General features: G+C 43.0%; 1 protein-coding gene across 1 annotated transcript; it reads left to right on the forward strand.

Moving 5' to 3' along the window:
- Positions 1–907: 907 nt before the first annotated feature.
- Positions 908–15,024, forward strand: LOC311060166 (cytosolic carboxypeptidase 1-like; the record flags this gene model as incomplete). Its single annotated transcript, XM_084078296.1, has 4 exons — positions 908–4,022; positions 10,699–10,859; positions 14,203–14,289; positions 14,917–15,024. 4 exons carry the CDS (start codon positions 908–910, stop codon positions 15,022–15,024), a joined length of 3,471 nt encoding a protein of 1,156 aa, XP_083934422.1.
- Between the last annotated feature and the right edge of the window lie 65 nt (positions 15,025–15,089).

Here is a 15,089-nt window from a genome sequence, read left to right on the forward strand (position 1 = left end):
TGTTCTAGACAGCTTGCCTCCTAGGAGCGGTGCCATAACAATGAGACTGGCGTGACTTCCCTGCCCAGTCAGTACTTGAAGCTCAGTCTGGGCCTGTGTAGAAGTACATATTTGGGATGTACAGTATATGGGGGTCATACATACGGGGGACATACTGACAAGCGCTGTTCTGTATGGCTTGCCCCTTTATGCCATCCATGTTGTTGATGTATTTGAAAATAATATCCTTATCCAGGGATTGGGTTCCTTGGACTACTGGCAGTGTACTTTTCTACCCGTTTATATAATGTTTTTGCATAGTAGTGTATATTTGTCTGTCATTAGATGTTTCAATGAATTGAGTACAAAGGACCCCAATGGAAACAAGCCATAGTGCTTTCTTAGGTTTAAAATCCTCTTAACAGACCTTCTATTGAACTGTACTTCAATAGAATTTCATGGAGAAATATGCAGAAGACGTGAAACACTCTCCTCACATGTACCGTGGGATTTGCAGGGACTGTGTGGGCGAAATCGCAGTGCTCTCTGTGCCTTTTAGTTTTGAAGCTGACTCAGGAAGCTAGGTTGAAGAATTCATATGCAGCCATGCAAATAATGTCTCTTAAGTCTTGAATCTTAAAACCGCAACAGCAAAAACAGTCTCCCCTGCCTTCAGCCTGGTGGGGATTCTTAATTGGTTGACAGTGATGTCATTGTGATGTCATTATGTGATGTCATTGGCTCACTGCCTACGGTATATACGGTATGTCATATGAGAGTCAATAATGTTTAGGAGCCAGGATCAACAATCTGAATGAAGAAACCTAAAATGAAGAAGCCCAAAATGACTTCAAGGAAAGGTCCTCCCAGTAGTAGGAAGAAAGTGCTGAAACTGCTGCGCCGTTTGGGGAGGATAAGTGCGGATAACATGATGACAGATGTTGAAATCCCTCGACAGCTCACCGCAAAGATCCTACATATCATACGGACAAAGAAGAAGACTAGGAAGCAGGTGGTATCCAAAGACTCCAATAACATGGAGGTAATCCTGACTTCACTGGAGATCTCTCGGGATCTCGAGACCATCCTGAACATTCTGTACATCCTCAGCCACCTGCTGAACGCTGGTCGCAGACTTGGTGTGTTTGTGGCTAAAGGAGGAACAGGCGTATTGCTCCATTTGCTGATCACTGCCGGTAAAGAGTCTCCTCCCAATGGGGAACTTATGTTTCAGCTTCACTCTCTACTGGCCAAGGCTGGACCAAAAGACAAACATTTTGGAACAAAGGCACGTCTATGCGGCGTTCTGAATGTCACAGTCAAACTTGTGAAAAAGAACTGGTTGTTGCATAACATCAAGCTGCTGTTGCCCTGCATGCGGGTCCTCAGGGTTTACTCTTACAACTTTTTAAACGTGCTTGCCTTGGCAAAGATTGGAGTGTTGGAATTTATGCTCCAGCTCGTGGGGCCCTACAGAAAGAAGACCACCAGGCTGTTTGAAATAGCCCTGGACACACTGGAATCTCTGCTCAGAACCAAAACCAGTGCCCGTCGTGCGGTGGACAGTGGTCAGGTGCCCGCTCTGTTGAGACTGTACCTGGACTGGCACCGCAATGACATGCAGCAACGTCACATTCCGACCCGCAAAGGCCTACTGGCCTGCCTCAATAACATTACCAAAATCAAACTAGGCAAGAGTGCTTTCATCGAAGCAGACGGCATGAAGATACTTTACAACACCTCTGCTGAGTGTATCAGCAAAGGTGACTCTCGCACTCTGGACCCCCTTGTCAACGCTGCTAGTGTCATCATGCTGAAGTGCCTTCCTAAGAATCAACTGCCTCTGCTCACCATCACATCAGCTTTCCACTACAAGCCCGATGTAACTGCAGAAAAACCCATGGCACAGCTGGACAGTCATCAACCAACAGTGCCCGATGTGACTGCAGAAGAACCCATGGCACAGCTGGACAGTCATCAACCTACACTGGATGACATGGGAAACGAAAGTGATGAAGAGATAGAGGCAGACACGGAAAATGAGGAAAATACAAAGGATCCCCCTACTATGAACAATGTAGACAACATAGAGACCATTTTTAAAAGGCTCCGTCCTAAAGAGGGAAGCGGCCGTCCATTTGAGGAGCTGAGGGTCTATGAGAGGTTCTTCCTGGAGCTGTCTGAAGACTTCCAGGATTTTAACATTGACTGCCAAAAGGATGCCTCCACTACACCATCTTCATTATCGTACATTCATTCTCCGGAGGTGGGAGGCTTCACCGCGTGCCAAGTGGGTGGAGGAGAAGGAAGCACAGGGGGTTCAGACTGCATCTCTAAGGCTCTGGGGCTACAAGGCTCCTCAGAAAGAGTGATGTTGAAAGTCCCGGACATGATCCTGCACCCACTCCATGACCCTGATCTGTATGTGGAGATGGTGAAGGGAACCCGCTCGGTGCATCAGTACTCAGAGGTGGCCTACCCAGACTACTTTGGACATATAACACCGACCATTAGGGAGCCCATTCTGCAGAGAGTCTATTCTGTACAGGGGTCTAAGATATTCCAGGACATTGAGAGGCTGATTCATCCCAATGAAGTCCTAGATAAAGTGGTGTATGATCTGGACAATCCCAGTTGCCCAGTGATCAATGATGATGGCAAGTCGCTGAAGTTCAACTCTCTGTTTGAATCTGGCAACCTCAGAAAAGCTATTCAAGTCAGAAAGAATGAGTATGATCTAGTGCTGAACTCAGACATCAACAGTGACTTCTACCACCATTGGTTCTACTTTGAGGTGAGCGGCATGCATGTTGGAATCAACTATCGCTTCAACATTATCAACTGTCAGAAGTCCAACCACTGCTTCAACCACGATATGCAGGTGCTGATGTACTCTGTGAAGGAGGCAACCAATGGCAGGCCTCATTGGGTCAGAACTGGCTCAGACATCTGTTACTATGAAAACCATTTCGAAAAGACCTCCACTGCAGCACAAGGTAAGAAAAGGAAAATGTATTTTACAATGACCTTCTGCATAAACGTCAGTAATAAGGACGATGTTTGCTACTTTGCCTATCACTACCCTTATACATACTCTACTCTAAAGATGCATTTGTCCAAGCTAGAGGCATTGAGGACACCTCAGATCTACCTCAGACAAGATGTCCTCTGTGAGACCCTGGGGGGAAACAGCTGTCCACTGCTCACCATCACTGCTATGCCTGATTCCACCTCAGATGATCACATCTGCCAGTTCAGAAACCGTCCATTGATCTTCCTGACTGCCAGGGTGCACCCATTAGAGACCAACGCCAGCTGGGTGATGAAAGGCACACTGGAGTTCCTGATGGGCACCAGTCCAGTGGCGCACGGTCTGAGAGAAGCCTATATCTTTAAGATCGTTCCCATGCTCAACCCCGATGGAGTGATTAATGGAAATCATCGCTGTTCTTTGACCGGAGAGGATTTGAATCGCCAGTGGCAGAACCCCAGTCCAGAGCTCCACCCTACCATCTACCACACCAAGAGCCTGCTGCAGTACCTCGCACATATACAGAGGGCACCCCTGGTGTTCTGCGACTACCATGGCCACTCGCGTAAGAAGAATGTGTTTATGTATGGCTGTAGTGTGCAAGAGACGCTCCTGCAGTTCAATATCAGTGTGAAATCCTGCGACCTGCAAGAAGACCGGGGATACATAACCTTGCCTAAGATCCTGACCGAAATGGCTCCAGCCTTCAGCATGGACAGCTGTAATTTTGTGGTGAGGAAAGGCAAAGAATCCACTGCTCGTGTGGTCGTATGGAGGGAGATTGGAGTACAACGATGTTACACCATGGAGAGCACACTTTGTGGATTTGACCAGGGCAAATATAAGGGTCTCCAGATTGGCACCAGGGAGCTAGAGGAGATGGGAGCTCAGTTCTGTGAAGCCTTGCTCAGAATGAAATTCAATCAACACCTTCTGGATTTGGAGAGCGACCTCATAGAGTCACGCTGTAAAGCAGACGAGAGAATAGTGGAGAACTGCAGTGCCAAGAACAGTGACAAAGAAATGGAGGAAGAGGAGGATGATGATGATGATCTTGATCTTGATGATCTTGATGATCTTGATGATCTTGATGATCTTGATGAGGAGGAGGAGGAGGATGAGGAAGAGGAGGAAGAGGAAGAGGAAGAAGAGGAGGAAGAAGATGAGGCTGAATCTGAAAACAACCACAGCAACCATCTCCAGGGCGCCCATCCCGAGCCAGCGATGCAACAATCGACTACTGACTGCGGGTCGCTCCTGACAGCGACGTGTCGAACCAGTCGACCAGGACCGAGACTGCGTCGACGCGTCACTGTCAGGTCGCGACTCTGACTAGCTCTCCCCGACTCGGTCGAAGGTCAAATGGAAGGCATGTTAGAATAAGAAAGGTGTTTTTGATGTTTTTCTTTTGTTTCTTTTATTGTAATGTATTTAATCGAAGTTCCATCAAACAATTTGACAATTAAGAAGTACATTCAAGACTTAAGGCACTTTTTCACCACATATTTAAGTATTCTGAAGCATTGTACACCATGTATTTAAGTATACTGCTACATTGGGCATTTGTGGATAAAGCAGACAAATAAGCCATGTCTCGATGAAGTCGGCCATCACTTTCTGGGTTTGGCATGAGCATGCCGCTTTGTGTGTTGTGTTTGTGAGTTTAAGGCCCTGTGGTCCTTATGAAGAGTTTGGACAGTAAGTCCACCACCTGGACAACAAAGCACTCATGGCTGGCAGAACATGCTGTTTCACCATCCTCCTTCTGGTCACTTCTGGAGCTCTGTTTTGAGAAGTATCCTCACAGGTAGCTAAACTTGAATTCTCTCTTTTACAACTTCCACACTGCCAAGTCTTCATCAGACTTGGCTTCGTACAGATAGCAAACCCCTTTTTTTGCATTGGCTGCCTATGGGAGGTATTGCAACCCTAGATTCAACAAATTTAAAAATCTTGTGTTGCAATTTGCAGTTACTGTAGGTGGCCAGTGTCATGAAGAGGTAATTTTGATTTCCTCATTCACACTCTATTCAAGAGCTGAATGGCTGAAGCAACTTTACATATCAAAAGCCCCCCAAAGAGTTGACTACTGAAAGTGACTGTCAGCCTGCCCCCCCTCTTTGTCTGTCTGCCTGCCCTGTCTGTCTGCCCTGTCTTGTCTGTCTGTCTGTCTGTCTGTCTGCCCCCTCTGTCTGCCTGCCCCCTCTTGTCTGCCCCGTCTGTCTGTCTGCCTGCCTACTTGCCCCTGTCTGTCTGTCTGTCTGTCTGTCTTCTCTGTCTGTCTGTCTGTCTGTCGGTCTGTCGGTCTGTCTGCTTGGCCCCTCTGTCTGTCTTATTCTTATATAGCCAAAGCGTTACATACAGTATGACACTAAATAATAATACATATTCAGAATAAGAAAAATAATACAAGGGAACAAGGAAAAAATTATCAAAATGATCATTATAGAGAGAGAGAGAGAACTTGTAAACTTGCTACCCCTTGTGGCAGCAAAGGGAATCATAGATTTCAAAATAATTCATCATTTTAAATGCCCTTCTTTGTCCCTCTTATTGCCCTGGGAATCCCCTGAAAATGTACTGTCTTGCCGATGGCAGGACATGTGAAGTTTTGAAGTGGCACATCTGTACCAGTACCTCATGCAGTCAGTAGAGCTCTCACCTTTGAATCACGAAGATCTGGGTTTAATCCTGGGCACCGCCACCTCAGCGTATGAGTATAGCACAACTTGGGTAATTAAGACGGGCTATAAGTAAAGGGAGGTGGCGCTAGGTATGGTGTTGGTCTGGAGGCCAGTCACCTCAGTGTCTGTGTTTGTGTCTGTTTTTGTTTTTTTGCGCGTGTGTGTGCATTTTCATGTTCGTTCAGGATACAGTATGGTACTGTACTGTACCTCCTCATCTGACCCAGAGACACTGAGAAGTCATGCGTCCTTTATTGTACTTTATTTATCATTCCTAATCTCGCTTAAAAGGGAATCTATTTTATGAGAACAGCAGGTGTTCGTTCTACAGTATACGGCTTAAGTAATTTTAGTTCTGTATTTTGGAAGGACTTTAAGATTCACACAGCGTTGTTGAGAGGCCGTTTGTAATTATCACAATTAAGTCAGAAGGAAGCTGCCATGGTAGAGATTAGGAAAACTGACAGCCTGTACTTCACTGATGGTCTTTGATGACTTTATGAAACAATGTTTGATTATTCTTTACCTGGTTTATTAGGAAGCAATCAAGTACTACTAACCTGCTGTACATGACAGTACTGAAGGATATGGGTGACAATATAATGTTATGCTTATTAAGTCAGTTAATAGTTAACCATCAGTGGATTGTAACGAAGTACATTTACTTGAGTACTGTACTTAAGTAAATTTTCTGAGTATCTGTACTTTGAGTATTTTCTTTTTTGGATACTTTCACTCCACTAACAGTTCAAAGACGTATTTTACTTTTGTCTCCACTACATTTCAAGGAGGGCTGTGAAGTACTCGTTGCTTTTAGGTCAGCTACCCTAAAATGGGATGCATTTGTGCAAATCTTTGAATATATATATTTTTCTCAAATCTTTGCTTCTGGGGGGTCCCTGGAACAACATATTTTGATGGGGTCGGCGGGCAAATACATATCATTTTGGGGGTCCTTGACAAGAAAACGTTTGAGAACCATTGATATAGCAACATACGTTTTTTCAGAAAACTGTTAGGATTTAGAAGATCATTTGTAAAGATTTGCAAAAATCTTCACGATAAAAAAAAAAGAAGCAGATCTACAAGCTCATAGCCTGGCACCGAGTGCCGTACTACGAGCTTGTAGATCTGCTATTTTTTGAATAGCCAAAGTATGAAATAATGGTTACAGCAGCTCAAATCTAAAATGACACAAATGCGTTCCCGAATTGAATGGGTTAAAGCCGTGTGCGATATCTGGTCACTATACAGTAGTAAATCAGTCAGTACTGTACAATTCATGACATTCATTAACTCTGAGAGTGGAAAAATCGACCCACAAAGGTTCCATCTTCACACCGCGTCCAATGGAAATATTTATCACCTTAACCCTGACGTGCCAATTGTGGGCATGTCATTATAGGCTCAAATAATATATCGAAACATTTGAAAAAAAGAAATAGCCATTCCACAAGCTCACAAGAGCTTGTAGATCTAGTTATTTTCAAAATAATTTAGAATTGTTTTGTGGTTCAGTTGTTCAGTGGTTGACTCAGGGTTTTGCAGTCTGAGACTTGAGAGAACACATACAATACTGCCCCCTTGAGGTAGTATGTTAGTTGGGTATTGGGAGAAGAATATGCTCACTTCAACAAGTCCATTTGGTCACATTTTGCTCATGCTTTTCTCTATAGGCTACCTCTCAGAATGTGGTCACACAGTTCTCACAGAACTGACAGACAGATAGACAGAGGAATCTTTTGTTGTTGGATACTGCAGCCAGCCGAACCATCTCCTCGATCTCTAATTCTACACGCTCTGGGAGATAGGATCCAAGTTAAAAGTCATGGCACTGATATAAAGCCAACAAAACTATGTGCTCGTATATTAATTATGTGATTTAATGTAATGTTAATGTTCATGTAGATGAATGGTCAGAACTAAGAGTGTGTGGGGGTGTTTGACGTGTTAGACGTCACCAGCAGAACTATATTTACTAGCCACACCATAGATATAGTATAGATGGGTCATAAGCTCCCTTCTTCCTGTGTTCATAGCCAGCTACACTTAATAGGCACTTTGTGTAACTGTAGTCCTGTGTAGTCCAGAAGGTTAATTTTCGCATAGATTCATGTTATAGGCCTATTTGATTTGCTGCCGAGCCAATGAAGCTGAGAGAGAGAGAGAGAGAGAGAGAGAGAGAGAGAGAGAGAGAGAGAGAGAGAGAGAGAGAGAGAGAGAGAGAGAGAGAGAGAGAGAGAGAGAGAGAGAGAGAGAGAGAGAGAGAGAGAGAGAGAGAGAGAGAGAGAGAGTGAGCTAGGGAGAGATGGAGAACATCCCTGGTTCAGTTGCCTAGCAGCTCCTGGACTGTAGCAAAGGCTTGCATTCTCTTTTCATTGCATGGTTAAGTGGGGTGAACGTCAGAATCTGAAGGGTTGAAGACCTTTATAGAAGAGAGATTCCTCAAGCAATATATGATAGCTCTACTGAATATCGCTGTCAAGCGGAAGCCTTGTTTCTCTATATTCCATCTTTAGAACGTTTTAATACATGAATGCCCTGTTTTATACCTTGTCGTATGGTGACTATTTTGATTATTATTTTTGACATGATGATAATGACATGCCCAAAATAGGGCAGGCAGGGTTGCCAGATCTGCTTATTATAATTTCCCCCCAAGATTTTATTTGAAAATAGCAGATCTAGCGTTGTGAGCTTGTAGATCTGCCATTTTCAAATAGCTGACGTATATGTTAAAGTGCTCGTGTGGCCCATAGTCGCCTCTTTTGGGCTGGTTTTCCTAGACCTGGTTGCTTGTTTCAGAATCTGGCAACACTGACAGCAGGTTGAAAGTGGTTTAGTCTGTCTGTGGGTTTTTTATAAATATTTAACCAATGAAAAGAGCCTGTGACTAATAACTACAGTACATTCTGTCCATACACAGGTTCCTTTTTCCACTTTGTGAAAAGTAACTTATTTGGACATGCATGGTTTCAGCCCAACAGCGACAATAGGTGAGATTAGAAGAAATGAAGAAAATCCCGATCTCCAAAAATGTTTTTGCCACGGCTCTTCCATGCTAAAAACTTGCACCACGACGAACCTCTCACTAATGAGGATTCTGAAGCATTCCAGCCTTTCCAGAATTGATAATCCCCCTTTATCCCCGATGCAAATCCCTCTGTCATGAACCTCATTCACTGTCTGAACACAAACAGTCATTAGTGAGGGGATAATCTCTCAAGACAGATTTTCAATGCATTGAAAAAAAGATTTATATTTTTGGAGGAGAAAATGTAGATAAACGAACTGAATTTTAGGTTAAATGTGAATGCTGGGGGGGGGGGGGGTGTTGCCATCCCCTGGGACCCCAAATGACACCCCTGTCCCAGATTGGTGTTCCTTGTAGACTTGAATCCCATACATTAGGGGGCGCCGTGGTTCCTGATATAGAGCTTACACATGGACCCTCAACATCACAGGACACAGACATGGTTTAGAGTAGAGTAGACCCTTGAAATCAACAACTGGGCACATAAGCTGGCCAAATAATGACCTTCAATTGATGAATTGTGAGTGTCCTCTTCCCTAATGTGGCATTTGCAACTCATGACCTTTTTTTTTAGTTGCCAGTAAGAAAAAGAAAAAAAAACTGTGAAAGCAAGGAATATTTAAGACCTAAACTGCTCTTTGCTAAATTAACCATGGTGAACTTGTGTAGGTCTTAGTTGACACAGCATTCAGTGTGTTCAGGTGAGTAGATTTAACGCTGACATTTGACACCGGGGCAGGTCTGCATATTGTCTTTGAGTACGTGTCTCTTGACATGAGATCTTATCTTCTGCCAGATTCTAGGAGGGAGAAAAAAAAGAGAAGTCAACCCTGCCATTATGTAATGTTACGGGGCCCTTTTTTGTTGTTTATCTTTTCCGCATTAATACCTCTAGAAGGAGACGTGTGGTGTCATCCGGAGGAGTTTGCTAGGTGGGGCCAGAATGGGCTGTGAACTGGACGGCACCACCTTCCAGGCTACAGGTCAAAGGTAGAGATTCCTGAAAGTAGACAGACACGGTTTGAGTCAACATGTTTTTTTTTCTTTCCGAATCTTATATTTTCAACAAGTGACACCGTCGGCGGATTCAGGCTTTACGAGTGCCGTTAGTCATGTTATATGTCTCTGGAGAGGTATAGGGGTTGTGTTCAGGAGAGAGACAGGCAGAGCGAGAGACAGAAAGCAAAGAGACAGTCTTCCTGTTTCCAAGTGGGAGATACTTGTGGCCAAATCTGGGCAGGATGGGAGAAAAGACACAAACATAGCTCCGACCACGGGGCTTGGAAGTCTGCCCGAAAATGGAAGCTAAATTGATAGTGTTTATATTGGGGAATACATTGCAGGCATATTTCGGAGAGATGCAGGATGTGTGTTGATTTGTATCAACATTTTTCCTTAAGCATTTTTCACAGGGTGTTGCATCTATCTCTATTGACAGCATTTTGGTGAGGCACTCAAAGGAGAATAATGTGCATCTCAGATGAAGATATCCTGACCCAGAGGTCGTGCTGTAGTTCAAGTTCGAGTGATGATGACAATCTCTAATATTAGTATTATTCTGTTCCTCATGGGTACGGATGGAAACATGAGAGCATCCAGGAAGGAAGGAGGATTAGGGAGGATAGACTGATATGATTTTTTTTATATGACTGCAAAAATTGATAAAGAAGCGGAAAAAAATAAAATGCAAAAAAAGCCTTTAAAAGGATCGTGCCTAAAAAAAAAAAAAAAAACTCTGAAAAGAAAAGCAACCATTTTGAAACAGCTGAAATCCATCGATTCCATCTTTTTGTTGTTGCTCATTTTAACCATACTGTATGTCCGTTTGTTTCCAGCAACTCATACAAACTCATATTCGGTCTGACCGATTTCAAAATGTACCCCATTGTACTTGTCGTAGCCTTTTGCAGACAGAGTCACCACCGTGTGTTTACGATGGCATCTCATCTCTGTATACATTTCCCCTGCAGTGGTGGCAGCTATTCTCAACTCTGATCCTCTGTTTGACAGACCCTCTGGTTTCTCTCAGTATCGCAGCCAATTCCTCACAGACTGTAGTCCCAGCACTGAACCCGTCGCCGCCAACACGTTCCCAGTCACTGGCTGCAGTTCGTTGGCCGAGAAGATGGAGGTCTCGGCGATGTCTTTTAATCATCAAGGGAGTAACTCCAGGGGCCCTTATGTGCATGCCATTGTCAAACTGCTACATGTGAACGACTAATGCAAGCAGAATACTAGCACGCATATTTATGTTACTAGAAAGCAAAGGTTTTTCATCTAAAACAGACCGTGTCTGACGGGGGTTCTTCTGGTAGGAGCTTGCAAAGTTCATGTGTAGGCTGCATTCAGAATGGAAGACCAGGGGCATTTGTTCTTCACTAAATGGAAATATACGGCATATACAATCACATACATCCTGTCTTGTGTTTCCAATAAGCAACGCAGCATCTGACACTTTTACTGTTGTATGAATGCTATATTTATATTGTGTGACATCTTATTACACAAGGATGAGAGAATATTGGGTCATTGTACAGACCAGACCGGTACAATAAGATTGGAACGCTCAACTCCCAAGACTAACATGGACCCTAGAATACCTGTTTTGGGGCATGTCATTACAGCCAAACATTCAGGTCACAACGCGATGGTTTGAGCTTGTAGATGATACAAAATTGCCGATCTACAACCTCACAACATTGCATATATGTGCATTGGGAGCTTTCAACTTTTGATTTTTTGTTTTGTTTGTTTTTTTAATTTGTGAAAATGTTTGAAAATGCTCACCTATGACATGCCCCAAAATAGGGATGACAGGTTGAAAGTGGTTAAAGCATAACAGCAGTCAAAGTCAGAGAAATACAATGACCTTGTGTTGGCAATTGCCATTGGAGCTAAGCGGGGTTCGATTTGCTTGGGGGATCCCCCCCCCCCCCCCCCCCCCCGGTCATTCATTTTATTGCCATTGGGGATATGTTTTATCCCTGCTTCTGGCCAGACTGAATTACACATACACATCAGCAATGCGTTGTGAGCTTGTACATTGGCAATTTTTGCTATGTGTCGTACGAGCAAGAATATAGGGCTTAAATGGTTACGAAAATGTCCCCCTCTCTGATTTATTTATATAGTGTATGTGTGTGTATATATATATATATATATATATATATATATATATATATATATATATATATATATATATATTCTTTCCTCTTTTCTTTTTTAAAAATTGAACCCTGGAGTAAGTGTTTGTTTGATGCGTCCTCATCTGTATCTGTGTTGGTTTGCGTCCTTGTCTTCCTGCATGAGTGTTGTTATCATTCGCCTCAGCTCCAAGAACAAACAAAACGGAACAACACTCTGACGCAATGACGAGCGCACAGGACACGGCTGGCCTTCCCCGGGAAAGGGTTAGTCTTGAAATTGCGGCCAAAAACTTTTACATCTCTCTGTGTCTGTATACAGAGCTGTCAGAGGAATAGATAAACGTTTGAAAAATTAATTATTTGATCGTTATCTGCAGGCTGGAGCAAAAACAATCTCAAGCTAAAAGCGTCAAAGCATGCTAACAGAGAGACAAAATTTGACATATTTCAGGGGAGATCGGAATTACACAAAGCAACAGAACAGACAATAAATCACAAACAGCTTCATGCAGCTCTTGGCGCTTTAGGATTTAATGACTTTCCTTTTGCTTGGGACTTTATTCCAGGACATGGTGATTATTTGAAAGACCATTCATACATATCTGAGAGGTTAGTGACGCGGTGTGATGACTGGTCCTAATGTGGACCTAATGTGCACCAGTCCTTTCAACTAGTTGAACATTTTGTGCTCAGTAACATCTTGCACTTTTGTCAACAGAAACAGCGTTAAATAAACCAACTTTTTATGAGCTGTTTTGGAAATACAAACTGCTGAGCTATACACAGAGCATGAGACATAAACACATAAAAGTATTTTATGAGAATAATTATAGGTACTAAATTGTTATTAGTGCCTACTGCTTTGAATGCCTTATGCACTCAGTTTACAGTAGTAAATATTCATACTGTCATATAACAACATATCGCGTAAAATCTTACGTATAGTATTAAAGTCACATCTCAAATATGACTCTGGGGTTATTGAAGACCATTTGCCTCATATTTAGACCACGTTGCTCAGTGTGTGTTTGGGAGAATGTAAATGGATGATAAATCACTGGATGTTAGGCTTGACAAATCCTCCCTTTCTGTGTTCCTGAACCAGCTGCTAATCTCTCTGTCCATCTCCAGCAGGCCCCATCCAAAATAACCACAACTATGCATCTGCACCAGTGATATGACTACACGTCCTGCATGATGCATGAAATTTTGCTTCGGATTATAGATAGATAAAATAAAGAGAAAAGGCATTTTTTTGGAGGGGAGGTGGGGGGTGGGGGGGGGGGGGGGGGGATATTGCAGCTGAAAACGAGAGAGGCAATTGGATTGGAGCACAGAGGGTGGATTTTGCAGAAGATGTGCATCACTCATCCAGCTCTGTCCAAAGCCTAAGGACATGTTAGGCCTATTGAAAGGGAATTAGTGGGTTGAGTCCAGTGTCACCACCTTATTACCTTATCACCTCGCCAATTGCCCGCTTTATGTCTCGCCGCTGGACACAGGCAACAAATGAAAAGTGCTTTGGGCCAGTTGGGTTTAAAAAGCGTTCTTACTGTAGAACAGGGGTCTTCAACGTTAGGCTGTATAAAATACTGTGTAAAAAAAAAACATCATCAGCACCAGTGGTGCTTTCGCTCTTTCAGCGGTACTTTCACTCTATGACAGATCCTGGGTTTTGTTTTTGTACAATGCCGAAAAGTGATATCATGGAGGAAGAATAACTTTGTATGTTTACCTACACTGTGGTGCTTGTTTAGCCTACATTCAGAACTGTAAATGTAGTGTCATGACTACCCAGGTCAAGGATGACCTTTGTTTACTCAGCCCTTCATTTCCTAGCATTCCAACATTGAAGCTACAGTAGTTAGCATATTTGCAAAGTGAACGACAAGCTTTCGTTAATGTGTAGCATGGCCCTGTACTGCACCGTTCTTTTTTCTTTTCTTTTTTAACACCCTATAGGGATAGATGGTGGGTACACAGTTAACCGTGTAGATGACAATAAATTACTATCCGTTTTGGAATGATTAACCAATTTTACATTTAATTGACCTCAAATGGATGTATCTGCCTTCCTTATTATACAACAATTACGTTAGAGTTACTTAACTCTTACACATTACAAAGTCACAAAGGAACGCGTTAGAATACTCTGATACTTATTTCTTGTAATGAGTAATGTAAAGCACTGGTTTTGCAATTCAATTGTTGAACTTGAATAATAATCTGTTACTTTGAAAAAATATTTCCTTGTTTCTTTTTCACAAATAAAAAAGAAAATCCTGACCCAAATTTGTTATTTCTGTTTATTTCCCACTTCTTGACAAGGCACACAGGAAATGTTTCCTGGTGGATTTGTCAGTGTGCATTGTGCAGAGCAGTCAGCTATGGCAGAGATTCAGAGAAGGCAGAGAGGTCAGTCGGTCAGCCTTCATGTTGCGGAAGTAATCTAATAATTTTAATTTGTTGGTGAAAGGGGTAAGAACATCAAATGCAAATTATGCCTGGATGACAAGTAAATGTCAGGTTTGATTTGAAGAAGTATCTCCAAGCCAAGCACAACACCATAACACTGGTGGCCAGTGCATTCTGGTAGGCTACACTCCTGCTTTTATGTTTACTTGTAAACATGAATCGTAAAGTGCTATTGCGTATAACATTCCTGTATATTAGTCTTCAGAGTTAAAGGTTATGGGCTGTGTGGACTAGGCTGTGCAATGACGTAGAGTATACATTAAAAGGTAAACCTATAGTAGGCTCATTGCGTAAGCTACATTCCCTCTGGACATTATAACCAACTTGAGCAAGAAATGCAAAGGGGTTTTCATTTTCCTAAAGAGTTACCTTTCTATTTTTAACAGGACTATGCTGGAGAGGATGAAGGACATTGTTGATCTTCAGCTCAGAGAGCAGCAGATTGGCTTTCACAAGAACAGATCTTACACAGACCAGATTCCAACTCTGCATAATCCTGGAGTAGTAACTGGAGTGGAACTCACCCCTATGCGTCAAATTCATTGACTACGAGAAGGCTTTTGACAGTGCGAGCTGCTCCGACACCACGAGGTGCCAGAGAAGTTCACCAACATTACCTGCAGGGTGATCCATGGTGGTCAACTCACCTTCCAAGTACGAAAAGGAGTGAGGTAAGGTTGTTTGGTGTCACCATTTCTGCTGGCATCTACTTTGCAGATGACCTGCAATCCTGCATATCA

This window comes from Gymnoscopelus microlampas (genome assembly GCF_963454915.1).
Source record: "Gymnoscopelus microlampas genome assembly, chromosome: 14".
NCBI classification, from domain to species: Eukaryota; Metazoa; Chordata; class Actinopteri; order Myctophiformes; family Myctophidae; genus Gymnoscopelus; species Gymnoscopelus microlampas.